The 17,950-nt window shown below is 37.8% G+C and overlaps 2 protein-coding genes across 2 annotated transcripts; one reads left to right on the forward strand and one right to left on the reverse strand.

The window, feature by feature from the left end:
- On the forward strand, positions 1-8,221 carry si:ch211-198n5.11 (methylcrotonoyl-coenzyme A carboxylase 2). The gene is made up of 13 exons (XM_033965620.2): positions 1-115; positions 683-751; positions 2,030-2,188; positions 2,262-2,458; positions 3,318-3,496; positions 3,894-3,974; positions 4,980-5,158; positions 6,180-6,393; positions 6,486-6,577; positions 7,045-7,201; positions 7,285-7,407; positions 7,643-7,858; positions 7,942-8,221. The coding sequence occupies exons 1-13, from the start codon at positions 96-98 to the stop codon at positions 8,026-8,028; spliced, it is 1,773 nt and encodes a 590-aa protein (XP_033821511.2). The 5' UTR covers positions 1-95; the 3' UTR covers positions 8,029-8,221.
- A 290-nt stretch (positions 8,222-8,511) lies between these two features.
- LOC117370033 (retinal Mueller cells isomerohydrolase-like) lies at positions 8,512-17,423 on the reverse strand. The gene is made up of 14 exons (XM_033965379.2): positions 17,332-17,423; positions 16,293-16,375; positions 13,357-13,507; positions 12,112-12,219; positions 11,838-11,979; positions 11,628-11,775; positions 11,439-11,520; positions 10,573-10,705; positions 10,353-10,495; positions 10,156-10,285; positions 9,112-9,226; positions 8,935-9,029; positions 8,744-8,855; positions 8,512-8,657 (listed from the first exon to the last, which is right to left on the reverse strand). Exons 1-14 carry the CDS (start codon positions 17,340-17,342, stop codon positions 8,512-8,514), a joined length of 1,599 nt encoding a protein of 532 aa, XP_033821270.1. The 5' UTR covers positions 17,343-17,423.
- Between the last annotated feature and the right edge of the window lie 527 nt (positions 17,424-17,950).

Below are 17,950 nucleotides of genomic sequence, written 5' to 3' on the forward strand. Positions count from 1 at the left end.
GTAGCAAGGCAAAGCTGTTTTGATTCTGACTGTAAACTCTTCATGCTTCATTTAAAAGATATTTTGTATTTTGCAGTTATTTCACGTTTGCAGACATGTACCGCAGCCTCGTGAGGTAGGGGAAACTGTATTTTTCTATAAGGTGTTTCATTTATTCTTTTGTCTTGTGAAGTTCATGGAGCTTTCTCAACGACCTTTGACACATTTTGCTATTTGTGAACCAGCTAACCTCTTATTTATCCAGTTACACTTAAATAGAATACTGCATTTCTATATATTTATAATGCTGTTACTTCCTCAAAAACATACCTGGAGTTGTGTTTTGTTTCATTCATACATGTTTGAGTAATCCTGCATTATGTCTGTCCTCATCTCCAAAGCTCAAAATGCTCTGTAGTGGTAGTTTTGAAGTTACCATCTACCTTTTACCTTTTGTTCAGTAGAAACTTGTAAATTCAGGGCTGAAATCATCCAAATTATCCTAGTGAAGGTGTATGGAGTTTAAAAACACAGTGGATGAAACAAAACATAACTCCAGGTCTGTGTGTGATGAGGAAACAACATTATAAGGTAATATGGGCCCTTTAACCACTACTGGTATTGTGTATAATTGTTTACTTTTTATTTTCTATTTTTTACATGTGTATTTGAAAATTATGCATGTCTAATTGTGCTTTCTCAGGCATGTTTATAACAAAACCAGAAACTGTAAACCAGTTCATGTGCACACATCAAAAGACAGACAGCACAGGTGAGTGAAAGTGCTTGCAAAACTATGTACTTTTTTTTAGTTAGTTCCTAATAAAAACTAGAGGTGGGACATAAGCTATATTGAAAAAATGATAATATCCCAATTGTTTAGGGTGACCAGATGCCTCTATTTACCTGGGGCAGTCCCAGTTTTGAGCCCTGTACCCCCAGTCCCAAGAAATGTCCCAATCTGACCCTGCCAACAATAAAGGAGGTAATATATTGTCATTTGTTTAGCTAAGATATAGAAAATTGTGCTTGCAAATGAGCATAAGGCAAAAATGTACCAAAGGAAGTCCCTCAGATTCTGACCGACACAAGTGAGTCGAGAATAGACAGTGTTACGCTTTCTTTTCAGTTTTATTCATACCAACCATCCCAACCCGGGTGTGTCTCAGTTTTAAATTTTTAAAATCTGGTCACCCTACAATTGTTGGTAAGATATGTAAAATTAGAATACTGAGTATATATCGTCTATGAATAAAAATATGAAAAATAAAATGAGCAGAAACATCAAGTGTAATCTTCAAAAAAACGGTTAAACGTTTGCTCCATTCATGTTTTGTGCAATGCTTGAACCTCAAACAAGTCTTTTACAGGCACCTTTTAGAACATTCCTGATGCACTGTTACTTAAAATATTGTGTGAAAACAGTTAATATCAAGATAATAATTCTTGTCATTATCACTCACCCCCAGCTGACACTTGTATATTAAGTTTATTGTATTATTTGTAGATACTGTTTAATAATACTTGACTAAATATTATATCTAGCCTGTTTTATATATTTTTTACTTCATAATTAAGAAAAAACAACAGGATAAGACATTTTTTCATATTTTGTATAAATAAAGGTAAATAAATACATAAATAAATAAATAATAAATTTGAGTGCTAAATACAAAATCTATATTAACGATCAGAGAACAGGATAAGGTTAAAGTAAGGGTGGGGGATGTAGTATTCTTATTTAATTTTCACTCATTATAAAGATCTAATTATGTAAATAAATAAAAATGACCAATATTATAAACCTATATATATGTGCATCAACATCCATATCAGAGGGCTTTTTTAGTTTTGTTTTGAATTTTACTACTATATTAACGCATAATTTTGTATATTTAATTTCATATTTCACACATTTACATTCTACCATTTCTCAGTTTATATTGGCACCATGCAAACAGGGTGTAAACTGAGAGAGGATCTGTTAATTATGTATATTTCTTTTTTTAGGAATGGTAGAAACTAATACAGTATTTTCACTTCCTCACAGTGTTGCTGGATGGCAGTGTTGCAGCTGCTTCATGAGTACATCAGTGAAGGGGAGAAAAAGTCTCCCTAGTGCCTTTCCAGTGCTAAACCTGCCCCTACAACCCATCCATCAACACGTGTACGAGGCCAATCTCCGAAACAGTACGGCTTGCCACAAAAAGTATGGCATTTTTCATATTTTCTTCTATAAAGTGCGTTCGCCTTGTAATCTATAATTCTTGGTTTGTTTGAAGGTATGTAGAATACAGTGAGAAAGTGAAGAAAGGTGGAGGGGCCAATGCTATCGCCAGACACACGCAGAGAAACAAGAAGCTGCTGGTGAGAGAACGCCTTCGCCTCCTGTTGGATAATGAGGACTTCCTGGAGCTATCGCCTTTTGCTGGACTGGGTTTGCCCTATGGAGACATCCCCTCTGCTGGCTGCTTGACTGGTTAGAAATATTATTATTATTACTACTACTACTACTACTATTCATCTTCTTCTACTTCTACTACTTTTACTACTTTGACTACTTTTACTACTTTTTTTTGGCTTCTTCTACTTCTACTTTTACTTCTTCTACTTTTACTTTTACCCCCTCTTTTATTTCTTCTTCTTTTATTTCTTGTACTTACTGTGGACTGCAGTTTGACTAGTTTGTCTACAATTACAATATTTTTAGTAATTAGATTTTTTATTTTTTTTAAATGCAAAATTAAGTTACACATAAAAGACACCCACTACTACTACTCTATACCAGGGGGACCTCATGAGGAATGCAAGAGCCAAGGAAAGAGACAGTGTTGGGAAGTAACTGAATACATGTACCAATAATGCCCAGTCAGAATATTTCAGTTAAATGTCATAGACTTTATATATAAATGTACATAGCTAACCCGCTAGCCGCTGCGTTCCAAATAGGAAGTGAGCATGAGCGCACTTCTGGCTCCGTCGACTCAGGCTCCAATTCACTTCAGAATGAAAAATTGTCACCCCTCACTCTAACTGCTGCAGTGAGCCTTGTCATTTTGGTCTTAAAATGTTCATATTAGCCCGCTCTACATACTATTTCACTATTGTGCCAAAAATCTTCACTTTTCACTTCACTTATATATTTTACTTCTGCTTTTGAGTAAGAAAGTTATATTATGGACATGTATTTAAAATAGAATTTAAAAAACACATACAATTCTTTATCATATTTAATTATAGCTGTGATAGACTACACTATGAGATGCGTGCTTTAATTCTGTAAAGGTGTTCAATGTGTGTTTATGCGCAATTATATGTGTGTATGTGTGCGCGTGCAGGTATAGGTCGGATCAATGGCTTGTGGTGCGTGTTAATCGCCAATGACGCCACAGTAAAGGGTGGCACCGCCTATCCCATCACGGTCAAGAAACAGCTGCGGGCTCAGGAAGTAGCCATTCAGAATCGCTTGCCTTGTGTCTATCTGGTCGACTCAGGAGGAGCCTTTTTGCCTTTGCAGGTGAAAATTATTAATGTAATAATATTTTAAAGGTTCAATATGTAACATTTAGGGCCTGCCATCTGATTTTCTCCATGGAGGTGTTATTGCCTGGAAAGCATTTCTCCATGGAGACAAGCCCAGTTACAGGTCAGAGCTATGGAGAGGTGACCCGACTCACTGTAAGAGAGCATGTTTTTTCAGGTGTATTTGAGCAATAAAACACCTGTAATTGAAATATATGCAAGATAGATAGGTTTAATGTCATATTGTGCAACATTAGAGCATTAAAATCTCCACGGAGACCAGCAGGTGGCGAACTTCCCATCAGAAAAGTTACATAGTGCACCTTTATAATTGTATTTTAAGCATTGTCAGTGTTCAAACTTGACAGATATTTTTGTTATTTCATATGAAGTCTGAGATATTTCCTGACAAGAACCAGGGGGGACGAACATTCTACAACGAAGCCATTATGTCTGCAGTAAAAATCCCACAGGTAAGTATGTACACGATAAGTACACGATAAGTACATGATAAGTACATGTTTCTAAAGTCCTTCATGCTAATTGAGTCACTGGGTTGCGTTCATGTCACTCAGAATATTCTAGAAAGCCTGAGGTTTAAAACTGAGCAGGAGCAGATCTGAATTCTTTGGAAGAATTTGCTGTTTAAATGTCAGATTGCAGATTTGTTCATTTGCTGGTTTACCTTTAAATTGCTGTAAATACTTGTCCTAAACATAAAACAAAAACTGGCACAGTTCAGCATTTTCTCAGCTGGCACAAATAATTTATTTAGGACAAGAAACATTTTACTGTCTTTTACAATGGAACATAATAACATCCATGTTGACATCAGTGTGGTAGTACCAGAGACTGTATGAAGTGGACTAAGTCAGTGTGACGTCACCCATAGCGTTCAGCTCTAGTTAAATGGAGCTCATCGAAGCTAGCGGTTATAGGGACCAATTTGGAGCCGAGTTCCAACCGCGAGTGTTATAGCAACCAAAGAGCCAATTTGGAGCGAGGCTGTTGAAGGTAACACCCATTCTCACCCAGTCCGCTGGTTCAGCAGGGAGTGGGCGCTTAGCAACGCTGTCAATCAAACCTGTTGCTAACACTAGCGAGAGTGACCTTGGGGAAAGAAGGTGCCTAATTTGTCTATTATTAATGTTCATATCTTGATTTTATAGCAAAATAAAAACACTAGGATCATGTAGAGCGGGTTAATACGAACATTTTAAGACCAAAATAACGAGTCTCACCGCAGCAGTTACAGAGAGAGGGGTGACAGTTTCTCAATATAAAGTGAATTGATGGAGCCAAAAGCCATGATCACTTCCTATTTGGGACACAGCTGCTAGCAGGTTAGCTATGTCCATTTATATATACAGTCAATGGTAGTGATATATCGTGCTTCACAATTTGTTATCATGACAGGTCTAATTGTGTGTTTTTGCTTCATCAGTCTCAATTCTATGTAAAATGGTTGTTTCTATAAGGTTTCAGTGGTCTGTGGTTCATGCACAGCGGGGGGAGCCTACATCCCAACAATGGCTGAGGAGGCTGTGATGGTGCACAGGATCGGGACTATATTTTTAGGAGGACCGCCTCTTGTTAAAGCAGCAACAGGGGAAGAAGTCTCACCTGAAGATCTGGGCGGTGCTCGGCTACATGCAGAGTAAGTATTTAAAAAGTCCACATGAGAGGTCTGCTGCCTTTATCAGCAAAAGAGCCACATTAGCCCATTTCCAAGCAAATGAAAGTCAGAAAGAGCCACATGTTTTTTACAGGTAATGAGACAAAGTGATTAATAGATCAATTTTAAAAAAGTAAATCAAATGCAGCTATTAATACATTATAAAGAATATGTAACATTTTGTATTTATGAATTTTGTGTACTTATTTGAAGTGTTTTTAGGGTGTCTGGGGGTTTTGAGCAAATTATATGTAATTTCCTGTATTCTGGTGCAGTTTATGTGTAATATTTACTCTTTACTTCTTTCCAATTTTATGCATGGGATTTGCTCAGACGAATAGTACCAGTAAAAAAAAATATACATAAATAAAAACAGTTTCAGCAGAATGAATGATCTTTGATGAATTATTCTTTTTTTTCTCTCAATCAAAGGGTAAAGAGCCACATGAGAGGCTTTAAAGAGCCGCATGTGGCTCTTTAGAGAGTGGTCTAGATTTTATATGTTTAATTAGGCCTGTCACAATAATCACTATATCAACTTATCATTCAATATATGACACATGGAACTATATATTTTTGGGGTCAATAATTATTGTGTGTACTTTTTCTTTGCAATAATGGGGTTTTATATATATATATATATATATATATATATATATATATATATATATATATATATATATATTTTTTTTTTTTTTTTTTGGCTATATGATCAAATTTGAGCTGTAAAAGGTTGAATTAATGACTTCTATGACTCATTACAGATGCAAATTAAGTACTGAAGTGTTTCATTCTGCTGTTTATTTATTGCAGCACATGATTTTTTAACACTATTGTAGGTTTAGAATAGTTTTTGTGGTTTAAATCTGCTCTTGGGTTTTTGTGTCAGTGGCATAAATGAGTTTCAATATGATCTATATTTACTTCAATGATATATGGAACTTCAAAATATGTTATCGTGACAGGCCTATGTTTAGTCTTATCTGTTATAATTGATTTTTAGGGTTAGTGGCTGTGTTGACTATTTTGCCTGGGAAGAAAAGGAAGCATATGAATACACCAGAAACATTATATCCACCCTGAATTTCTTGCTGCCAGAGGAACAAGAGAGTGATGAGATCAGAAAGAGAAAAACGGAGGAGGAGCCGTTATTTAGTTCACAGGAGCTTCAAGGACTCGCTCCCCTCAGTTATAATTACACTCTGGACGTTAAACTGGTAACATCGAATGCTGTTTTTTTACTATCAGCCATTTTGTTTTTCAATATTTGAAGTCTTTGGTAATTTTGTTGCCATCTTTGTCCCTAAAGGTGTTGAGTCGACTCACAGATGGGAGCCGCTTTCAAGAGTTTAAAGCACGTTTTGGAACGACACTTGTTACAGGATTTGGAAAGATTCATGGGTAAGATTTAAAGAGTTGCTCACTAATTAAAAAAAAACATAATCCTTTTTTTTATCTTTTTTTTTTTCATTTATGGGTTTTCATAAATACTACAACCTCTAAACACAACAGTGCTAAAAAGAATAGTAATAATAATAATGCTGATGATGATGATTAAAAAAACAAAAATGTTGATGGTATCGGCTGCAAAGTAACAATATATGTATTTTTTATTTTGCAAAAACAACTGCATAATCTCATTTTCACTCATTCATTCTTCATAAATGATAATACAAAACCTCTAAACACCACAGTACTAGAAAATAATCATAATCATAATAAAACAAAAAAGTGTTGATGACATCAGCTGCAAAGTACCAGCATATGTATTGTGTTTATTAATGTTACTATATTTCTGTATGTTTTGTTTCTATATTAATTTTTTATTATTAACAACTACATACTCTGACCCTATTTTCTTCCTTCAGTCACTTGGTGGGGATAGTTGCTAACAACGGCGAGCTCTCGTATGAAGCCGCTCTCAAAGGATGTCATTTTGTTCAGTTGTGTGACCAGAGAGACGTCCCTCTTCTTTTCCTGCAGAACACAGTGCCTGCGCCTGCTTCAGTCTTTTCTACACAACAAGTACCATCACAGCTCCTATTACTCTCCATACATTGTGAATAATTTTTAACAAGAGCAGACTTTAAATGTTTTATGTCTTTAAGGCCGAGCTGAGCAGTAACCGTCTAAAGGCTCAGGGCTCCATGATGTCGGCTGTGGCCTGTGCCTCTGTTCCCAAAATCACAGTGGTGATCGGTGGATGTCATGGCACCGACAGTTATGCTATGGTACGGACAGTGTTTGGGCCCGATCAGAGTACTGTATTCTGAATATGTATTTTTGGTACTTATATTGAGTTACTTCCCAACACCAGGTGGGGACTGAATCTTTAGGCTGTACTTCAAGGATTAGGGTTATCATATGTGTAAACATTTTTCTAGATTTTAAACAACATATTGATTTATAATGTATCTTTGTATTAATCCGTGTTTGAGATCCTTATTGTTTCTTGTTTGTTTGCAGTGTGGTCGGGCCTTTGACCCTAACTTCCTGTTCCTGTGGCCAAATGCCAAAGTGTCCATCGCAGCTCCAAATCATTCTGAGTGCTTATTTTCACCTGATGAAGACAAAGACACTAAAGAAAACTTTGAAACGATACTAAAAGAAGAGAGCTCTGCTTTTTTCTCCTCTGGGAGACTGTGGGACGATGGAGTTATTCTACCTCAAGACACCAGACAGGTAAACTGCTGTTATGTGTGAAAACATGCATGATTTATTCAGATGCTGAAGTCTCATGTTTGTGACACTGTTTATGTTCACAGGTGGTGAGAGACTGTTTGGATATTATTAAACAGCAACAATATCAACTATCGACCACAAAAACTAACTCACCAGTTCTACGAATATAACCTGGTGCCTTACCCTCCATAGTGTCTGAATTAACCAGTGTTTTCTACTGAAAATGTGAAAACATAATTTTGTATAATATAAAAACTTTAAGATGGCCACATTTTTCTAATGCAAATTTGAAATAGGATTATGAAATTCAATGGAATATTTTAGTGCCTTCGTGATTAACTGTAAATCATTAAATGTATACGTTATTTATAAATACAAATAGCTAAGTTTGTTTTTAATAATGAGGAAACAATTACCGGTATGTAAGCAAATTATAAACTGGTATGGACTGCTGCAAGAACCAGCAATATAGTTTATACACAATATAAAGCAACAAGTCTCCAGATTCATTTCAAGACAGTCAAGCTGGTGTTACACTGACACTGGACGGGGTCACACCCTATTAGATTAGTACCGTGTTGTTTTTATATAAACATGTCTGTTATAATGTAGTACACTATAATACATTTATATATAAACAAGATAAACGAGATTTAGGGTTTGTACATTCCATGAAGCGTAACAGGGATGATCACATCCACCTCAGCTCTGGCCACTTCACTCAGGTCTGCAGCGTCAAGGATCAGTAATGACCCCGGTCTCTCAGCTCCAGGTTTCACCACTATGCTCAGCAGCAGGCCTACAATGCATCACAACATGTTTATGAAATCCACACCTTGATATTTGTATTGTATAGCGACAGCTGTACACATAAATATGTCTTACCATCATCTTCTTCTGTAGCTTCTGGAGATGCCACAAATAATGGTTCTGAAGGGTAACTGTCCTCCTCCTGCCACACCCAAGTCTGTTTGGTTTGGACATTCAACTTCACTATCTGTAAACAAACACAAAACTCACTCATATGTACAGAGCTGCCTCCAGAAATTGTATATAAAATATATATAAAACTGCACCCGGTCAGGAACAAAGTGGTTGAGTCCCAAACCATAAGCAAATGAGTATTTCTTTCCACAACATTGAGAATAATTGATTTGTGGGAATTCAAAGGCTGTAGAAAGATAAGAAGAATGTAAATACAAAATTATATTGAGATCATCTGATGATAATCTAATATTTGATTTAGTCCTGACCTTGTCTTGGTCCAGAGAACAGAATCTCAGGTTCCAGCCAAATGGTTCCATCACTGTTCAGAACAGCTGTGGCTGTAGTGTAAGGCAGAGACACCAGGTTCTTTCCCTGCTCCTCCTGCAAAAACACAACACATGTATGGCAGATGAAATATGTAAGTCAAAATTTAACTTATAATTAAAAAGTAATGTTCAGTTTATAGGTCCACTGCGTAACTTTTCAGGTTGAGGATATGCCACTTCCTTCTCTTCATGGAGATATTATAGTTTTACCTGAAATTTTTCTCAGTATGGCATTAAAAACTCACCTGTCTTTCATTAACTTAGTAACTTTTAATAACTTTTAAATTACTTGAATAATATGCATTCTCACTGTGAGCGGGGTCACCTCTCCACAGATCTGGCCTGTAATTTGGCTTGGTCATGTCAACTACTTCTTTCTACACAGATAGCAACGTTTAATGCCATACTACTGGAAATCTCCATAGAGACGAGGATATGGCGCATCCTCCACCTGCTAAATTACATCTGTAACTTAGATGGAGTGCATTCTTTAATATTACTGAAATCAAGTAAAAAAAATAAAAATAAAACATTTAATTAGGAAAAAAAAACATAAAAATAAAATAAAACTTAAATAAAAATTATATTAAAATCAGATAAAATAAAAAATAAAAATAATAAAGTTTGCTCCTAAACAATGAATGTCCAAGGGTAGAACATTAAAATAAAAATTATATTAAAATTTAAAAAAATAAAAAAATATATAAACGTTTGTTCCTACATGATTAATGCCCAAGGGTAGAACATTCAGTTTTAACTAAAATAAAATAAACTAAAAATAATAGTTTGCGCTATGCTGAATGTCCAAAGGTAGAACATAAAAAATATATATATATAGTTTGCTGCTACATGATGAATGTCCAAGGGTAGAACATTAAAATAAAAATAAAATAAAAATAATAGAGTTTGCTCCTACACAATGAATGTCCAAGGGTAGAACATTAAAATAAAAATAAAATAAAAAATAATAGAGTTTGCTCCTACACGATGAATGTCCAGAGGTAGAACATAACGTCTGGCTTCTGGCTGAGGGGCTTTCATCGCGGCCTTCTTCACCTCCTCCCAGTCCTCCCTCAGATTGGCCAAGTACAGATAATTATACACAAAATCATACCTGTAACAAGAGATACTTTTTACATGAATATATCACACAATGTAATGTTATTTGTATTACCACATACCCTTTCCACGTGCAGACATCCACCACAATAAACCCACTGTCCTCATATGCATTGATGTGGTGAAAAACATTGAAAGCAGAAGTCCGAAACTTGTGAGTACTTAAGTAACCACCGGGGTTTTTAGTAGCAAGATGGAACCAGGTCTGTGAGATAAAACACAAAAGGCATCAAAGAATAGTTTAGTTAAAGTTATTTCTTTAATTAATTTACTTGTTCTTACACCCATGCTTTCGTTAGACTCAAAGCAGTCCATGTAGTTAGCTCCACGAAGGCTCCAAGACGACAGGAATTTGAGCAAGTTGATTTTGACTGGTTGCTCCACAAATATGAAGTAGTTGTCTGTCATACCAAAACTGTAAAGACAAAGAGATAGATTTGTTAAAAAATGTGGAAACAAAAATAATAATAACCTTTAAGAAATTACAAAATGCAGAATGTTTTTTTTGATAATCCAACATTTAAAGGCCCTATACTACACAAAATTGATTCTTGCGAGCTTTAAGCTCAAAAATATATCTGGAGTTGTGTTTTGTTTCATTCACACATGTGTGAGTAACACTTAAAATGCTCTGTTCCACCTTGTGATGTCATGGAGTGGTAGTTTTCAGTTTAGTAGATATTGGCAATTCCAGGACTTAAACGTGTGTGAATGAAACAAAACACAATCCCAAGTGTGTTTTTGAAGAGGAAACAACATTATAACATAGATCAGAAAATAGTGTAACATGGGCCCTTTTAAACACTATCACACAAAATCTCTTTACCGTGTTCTTTAAGTGTGCACCATGTAAGCTTTCTGCTTTGTGTTCACTGTTGAGATATTTTTGTCTTGTTATGTTGCACATTACAGCATTCAATGTATCTACTATCTCCTACAAGTCAGATCTGTGGAGAGGTGACCCTGCTCATAGTAACAATGTATGGTGTTTTTAGCATGAATACCACTTGTAAGCGAATAAACAAAAGATGAAATTCCAGGCAAAGTAATAACATTTCCATGGAGACTAGCAGGTGACAGACCCTCCATCAGAAAAGTTACATAGTTCATCTTTAAAATAAGACAACTGGAGCATATTATGTTTGTACCTGTGAACATAGGAAGGCTTTAATCTCTCACTGCTTGGAAGTTGTACCACGACCTGGGATTTCTCAATGGGGTCTGATTTATCTGGAAATACATGCATAGTTAGTGCATAGAATAGGGTTGTCCACTTTTTCAAAATTGGGTTAAACGACTTTCTTTTGGTACCTAATTATTTTCTTAAGTACACTAACCTTTTTGTGGTCCTGGGATTTTGACAATATTGTAAGCTAGACTCAAGTTCTTGCCAAAGCAGTTTCCAATGTTATAGAGTGTCCCATCTGCTTCTCTGTGGGGGTGGGCTGAGACTCCATTTACAGACACATACTTACACATGTCCACCTTAAATACAACACAAGAGCCTTCATATATACTCCGCAGTCAGATAATGCTGTTTTATTTACCTTTGTTAATGTCTCGAGTGAATCTGGGTCAACTTTAGTAATGAAGTTTGTCTCTGTGCAAGCGTAGAAATCCTCACCCACCGGATAGATGTTCACCAGACAATTATCAGTCACTTCAATGCCTCGGAAGTAAGTAAAGAATCTGCAAAGTACAAAACTGATGATGTCCTAATAGTTTGCAGGGTTTTGTATATTGCAGTCATTTATAAAGTCATTGTTTTGGAATTAAAAAAAAAAAAGTCTTGAAATGACTTTTTTAAAAAGAAGTTAATACCTGGAGAAGATATTTTTGCATGGGTCCGGATAGGCTGCGGTACCAAACTCAGTGATGACCACTCGTTTCTCTGTCATATTTCGAACATATGCATCTGTCTTAATAAACCTGTGTGATTCCAAAGAAAACATAAGACTCAACACCATGTCATTAAGGATGCACGATGTCACTTTTTGGTGGAGGTTTGGTGGAGATTTTATTGCCTTGACTTGAATATTCCACGTATGACATAAAAAGCATGTTTGTGCAATCCCTCAGATTAATAGCAAAAGAAAAATTCAAGACATTTCGCTGCTCCTCCTGATTTATATCTATCTGAAGGGAGGAATTAGATATAAGGCAGTGTCCACCAGTAATCTGACCAGAACTGAAGTAGCGGCTTGTATGAGCAGCCAAACATCTTCACTCCTACGTTTTCTCCAGTTGACAGATTTTTCTTTTATTATCTAGCATGTTATTTTACTGTTGCAAAACATGTATTGTTACTGAGAATGGAGTCAGCTCTTCACAGATCTGACCTGTAACTGGTGAGGCCACCTGCTTGTCTTTTTTCAGATAGGTAAGTCTAATGCCATACTGTGGAACATTCTTGGCAAATCAGAAACCCTCTCAGATTGTCAAAGCCTGATCTCGTCTCAGAAGCTAATCAAGGCTGGGCCTGGTTAGTACTTGTATCGGAGACCGCTGGGAATCTCAAGTGCCACAATTGTTGTGTCCATAGGCAAGGCACTTTAACCAGATTGCCTGGTATGAAAATGGTGCAAATTGGCAGCCTCACTTCTGTCAGTCTGCCCCAGGGCAGCTGTGGCTACAATAGTATCTTACCTACAGTACCATTATTAGGTGGAATACTCTCCAGAAATAAAGTTACGCAGTGCACCTTTAAAAAATATTGATTCTGATGCTATGACACTTGCCTGGCAAATCCAGAATGATATGTTAAAATATTTTTTGTACAGACTGACATCATTCTGGTCCCTACACTCTCTGTTGCATCTCAAGCACAGCCAGACTTGATCTGCAGAAATCTCAGCCCCCTGTGATATTTTTCCCTTTATTTTTTCCGATACAGACCATGCCTGTGCCCGATTGGCTAATCCACCTGTCAAATATGGCAATTTGAAAACAGAGAGATTCACTGGTAACGAGACTCACATCTTTGTAAAGTATTGAAGAAGTGTGTATTCTGAATCCCAGACAAACATGACACAACAAACTAAGACACATCTGTTTTAGAGGACTTACTTTCGGTAATATGTCACCTGACCACTCTTCAGGTCAAACTTGTGAATCATGGCCTGGCCGTCAAACAGATGGTAAAAAGGTTCACTTCCGATCTCAAAAAGCCCTGGACCCATCCTCAGCAAACTGCCCCCCAGCCAGGACGGGACCGTGCCTGAAACAACACATCACAACAAAAATGTAAAAAAAAAATCTGTGTGTTTAATTTTAACATTATTGATCACAGGTGAGGAAGGATCTATGCTGCACAACATATTCAGAATTCACTAAAACACACTCTCTTGTAGCAGTTTGTTATTGAATTAAAGGTGCACTGTGTAACTTTTCTGGTGGGGAGTTCTACAATATGGCAGTATGCTTATTTTAGAGCCATTTAATCAACTACAGGTGTTTTTCTTGCTCAAAAATACCTCTAAATCTATATAAAATATAGAAAAAAAAATTTTTATGGTGAGTTGGGTCACCTCTCCACAGATCTGACCTACTTGGTCTTGTGGCATCTCCTGCTTGTCTCCATAGAGATACACTACCAGTCAAAAGTTTGAACCCACCCCCTCTTCAGTGTTTTATTAGGCCCGAGCCCCTACAGGGCGTAGGGCCTATTGCTTCCGCAACGATGAGCGCGTGGCGCTTCGCCGCTTCGTGGCGGTGCTTATATTTCAAGCCTTATTTAAAGTATGAAGTCAAAACTGTTACTGTCGCCTTCTGTGTCAAATATTTTTTAAGATATGGGCCTCAGTGAAGACTTTGTGCCCTGCTTCATAAGATATCAAAATCAGCTAAACAATTTTACTTTTTACTCTTTAAATACACTTTTAAACAGGTACTTTAATACTTTTACTTGAGTGTCTTTTGGAATTTTACTTTTACTTCAGAATTCACCAGTGTCTTTCATAATAGTGACCAGTTATAGGTTTGGACTGTAAAACAATAAAACACAAATAACAGATATTTAAAAGTTTTATTAAGTCTTAATGCAGGGGTCAAAGGTCATGTGCAGAGCCGCCTTAGCGCTGGTAACGCCGGGGCCCCTCCTCTGCTTCTCCACTCCTCATTAGTCAAGCGGGTCGCTGTGCCTTTTGCTCCAGAGCAGATTTAAGTTTGATCTTCTCCTTTTTTAGGGAGCTCACCTCCTCCTTGGACGACCGCAGCTGTGATGTCGAGCGTTCTTCTTTCTCGACTTCAGTAGCATCTCCGGTAGTGTTGATGCTTGCTCGGTTGTCCATTGTTAGAGGGGTTTTGTCGTCCCTCTGCTCCTTGGTTTTGACGCTCGTGCTCTGGACTGTCTCGCGGCTGCAGGCCTCTGGATCAGTCCAGTGTCGGTGTTTCAGGGCAGCGATCTCAGTGTCTTGTTCTTTCAGTGTCCTGCTCATCACCTCCATGTTCCTCTGTGCAAAGGTCAGTGCGAGCTGTGTGTTCTCCCTCAGTGCACTGTGAAACTGCTCTCTGATATTGTTCTGTGCACTGGTGACACTATCCAGCTCTTTCTCCTTCTTCTGGAGCTTCTCCTTGACTTTATAGAACTCCAGCTCCATTTGAGCTGTAAAGTTGTTGGTGTTGTGAAGCTCCTGTTTCAGACGCATGTTCTCGTGCCCTGCCATGATGTAGAGGTTTCTCAGCTGTTTATGGGCGCTGACGTGGGAAACCATCTCCTTCTCTTTTTCTTGGAGCAACGCAGTGACTTTTTGTAACTCCAAGTTTGTGTTTGCTGTGGCCTTTTTGAGCTTGTGGAGCTCCCTTTTCACCCCCATCATCTCCTGCACTGACCCGAGATGCTTGATCCTTCTCTACCGATGGTCCTCAGCCTCTTGACGCAGCTCTTTGTCCTTCTGTTGGAGGGCCTCAGTGAGGTTTTGGATCTCCAAGTCTTTCTCTTCATCAATCCTCTCCTGAGTCTTGAGCCTCAGGTCCAGTGATCGGTTCATTTGGACCTGATTTGCGAGCTCAGCCCTCGTTCGCTCCAACTCTTGGCGGAGCGCCCTGACCAGAGCGCTCTCGTCCAGGGGTACCTTATCCAGGGGTACCTCGTCCACTGGTACCTCGTCCAGGGGTGCCTGGGCCGGACCTCTCGCCTCTGGGTGTGAGGAGTCCTGGATGGTGGGAGACTCCAGGTGGGTCTCCTCTGGCTCTTTACCGTCCCCTGTTGTTGTGGGACAGAGCAGAGCGTCCAGGTTGAAGTCCTCATCATAGTCCTCAGGCGTGTACAGGTACCAAGGCTTCATGGTGAAAGTCGTGGAGCGATCGTTTTCTGCGTGTGTTTCCATCGGTGTCTGAGAAGTTATGAGCCAAAGCTGCGCGGGAACTTACACCTACAACAAACCTCTGATTCTAGAATCAGAGGTTTCACCCATTGACTCGATGTTGACGCTTGCGGCTTTAATTTTTTATTATGTTTACTACTTTCAACATTTTATATACACATGGAAAATATATGAAGTAAGATATATAGAATTATGTAGCAAAGAAACAAAGGATTTTTAGGTTTTATAATCAAATCCTCAAACTATTCACCCTTTGCTTTGTCGACAGTGCTTCCAACCATTGACCTTCTCTCAATGAGCTTACACCTGTGCTGTGTCAGGGTAGAGATATGTCTGAGCGCAAATCACGGTTCAAAGCAAAGGGTTATTTATTTTATTTTTATTTTTTTAACTGAATAAACAAGTTTTGAGTTATTTTGAGTTTATTTTGTGTTTGTGACATTCCACATATGTGTCATTCATAATTCTGATGCCTTCAGTGAGAAACTATGATGTAAATAATCATGGAAATTAAAAAGAAAAATATGTGTCTAGACTTCTGACTGTTAGTGTACATGAGTTCAATGCCATTCTGTGGAACTTTTCAGGCAAACCAATAACATCTCCATGGAGACAAGCAGACTGCAGACTCTCCATCAGAGAAGTTACATAGTGCACCTTTAAGTCAGACCTTCCTACCTGTGACTTTGGCTGTTAAGGGTTCATCAAGCTCCTCCACAGACTCAAAGATCTTCTTGTAGCCGGCAGCGGGATGTTCCACACTGCGAGGAAAACAAAACTGGAATTCATCAGTGACTTAAACACATTTAGACGAAAGACATGAAATCCCTGGGTTGTGATCGAGTTCTGATGAAGTTATAGTTAGCCTTTAGTCTTGCATAAAGGCTAACTATAGTCTGAAGAATGCAAGTTTAAGTGCAGGCAGGTTTTCAGTGGGGATGCTCCCATCCAGCTTTTTCTATTTCGATACCGATGTCAATACCCAATATCAACCAATACCAGTGTAGAGACTCAACATATTATTTCCTTTAAACACAAACCGCGTATCTTAAAAAGATATTTTGTATTTATCATTTCAAGTAATTACAGAACAGCTTTGTGGGCAAACATTGGCTAGTAAATCATTTTATTACACCAACTTATATACCAAAATGGGATATCAACTGAACTGAATATGTCTTTATTGTCATTGCAACATGCCACATGTACAACTGATAACTGATCCATCAAAATTTTCAATATCGGCATTGATTTATAATAAAAGTATTACATTGGTCCGTCCCATTGGCTGCTTACATCACAGCGATAACAGCAGTAAACATGGGTGGTTGCCAAAGAGATTTTAAGTCAGATTTGTTTACAATTTGTAGATTTTTTCCCAAAAAAACTTTTAAACATCTTTCCTTTTCTTTTCCACATTTATATAGCACTTTTACCTACCTTCAAGGCAGTCAAAGCACTTTACATCAAGGAACCACTCACCCATTCATACATCAGTGTAGACAGACACCGGTTAAGTGTCTTGCCCAAGCATTCATCTGTAGGAGCTGGAATCTCACCTGCCAGCCTTCGGATCAGTGGACAAACTCTCTACCAACTGAGCTACTGTTGCCGAGTACATTCTACTTCTACGCTTACAACACAACAAATACAATTTTCCTGTTCTTCATAAATACATCTTATACATTGTTTTTTGGTAGTGAAAAGTTTTACTCACCGGCTGACCATGCTGCTGTTTGTTAGCTGGATTTTTTCTGTGGTGTGGGATGGAAAGAAGCACCCCCTTCACAATCTCTCCTCCCCCATTGCCATCCTTCTCTGGTTTCGTGCCCCTCTCCCAGCCCTCCTCGTCCTCCTCCTCCTTCTGCTGCTGCCACCAAAGCCAAACAAGCTATCTTTGTCTGGGGTTTCATTCAGTCTTCCCCTGAGCACTCAAACTGTTCCACGCCTGAAACAAACTCACCAAAACATTAACCATTCATATACTCATGCATATGGAGTCCAAAGCATTCATTTTAGTCATTGTAATCACACTCCCTTATTTTTTTTTTTTTTACAAGTCCAACTTTAATTACTTCCAGACAGTTCAGACAAAAGTATGTGAGCTAGTTAACTGTGGGGGTGAAACCCGTCAGGCTAGGCAGAATGATTAACTAGATCTACGCTTTGTCCTGTGTGATTTTGATAAATGAATTTAGAAAACAGCAGCATTTTGTGTTCATAGGCTAATGTTGGAAGATGTCAAAGTTAAAGGTACACAATGTTACTTTTCCAATAGATCATCTGCCATGTGCTTGTCTCTATGGAATAGTCCAGTAAGGTATTACTGTATTAAG

The sequence above is a fragment of the Periophthalmus magnuspinnatus genome, chromosome 4, assembly GCF_009829125.3.
Source record: "Periophthalmus magnuspinnatus isolate fPerMag1 chromosome 4, fPerMag1.2.pri, whole genome shotgun sequence".
NCBI lineage: Eukaryota > Metazoa > Chordata > Actinopteri > Gobiiformes > Gobiidae > Periophthalmus > Periophthalmus magnuspinnatus.

Excerpts from the sequence above, each read along its gene's own strand:
- si:ch211-198n5.11 (XM_033965620.2), top strand. The coding sequence starts at position 96 with ATGTACCGCAGCCTCGTGAG. Across the intron at positions 3,497-3,893 it reads GAGCCTTTTTGCCTTTGCAG|TCTGAGATATTTCCTGACAA; the intron begins GTGAAAATTATT and ends TTTCATATGAAG. Across the intron at positions 5,159-6,179 it reads GGTGCTCGGCTACATGCAGA|GGTTAGTGGCTGTGTTGACT; the intron begins GTAAGTATTTAA and ends ATTGATTTTTAG.
- LOC117370033 (XM_033965379.2), bottom strand. Across the intron at positions 11,980-12,111 it reads TGCAAAAATATCTTCTCCAG|ATTCTTTACTTACTTCCGAG; the intron begins GTATTAACTTCT and ends TGTACTTTGCAG. Across the intron at positions 8,658-8,743 it reads AGCTACAGAAGAAGATGATG|GCCTGCTGCTGAGCATAGTG; the intron begins GTAAGACATATT and ends GATGCATTGTAG.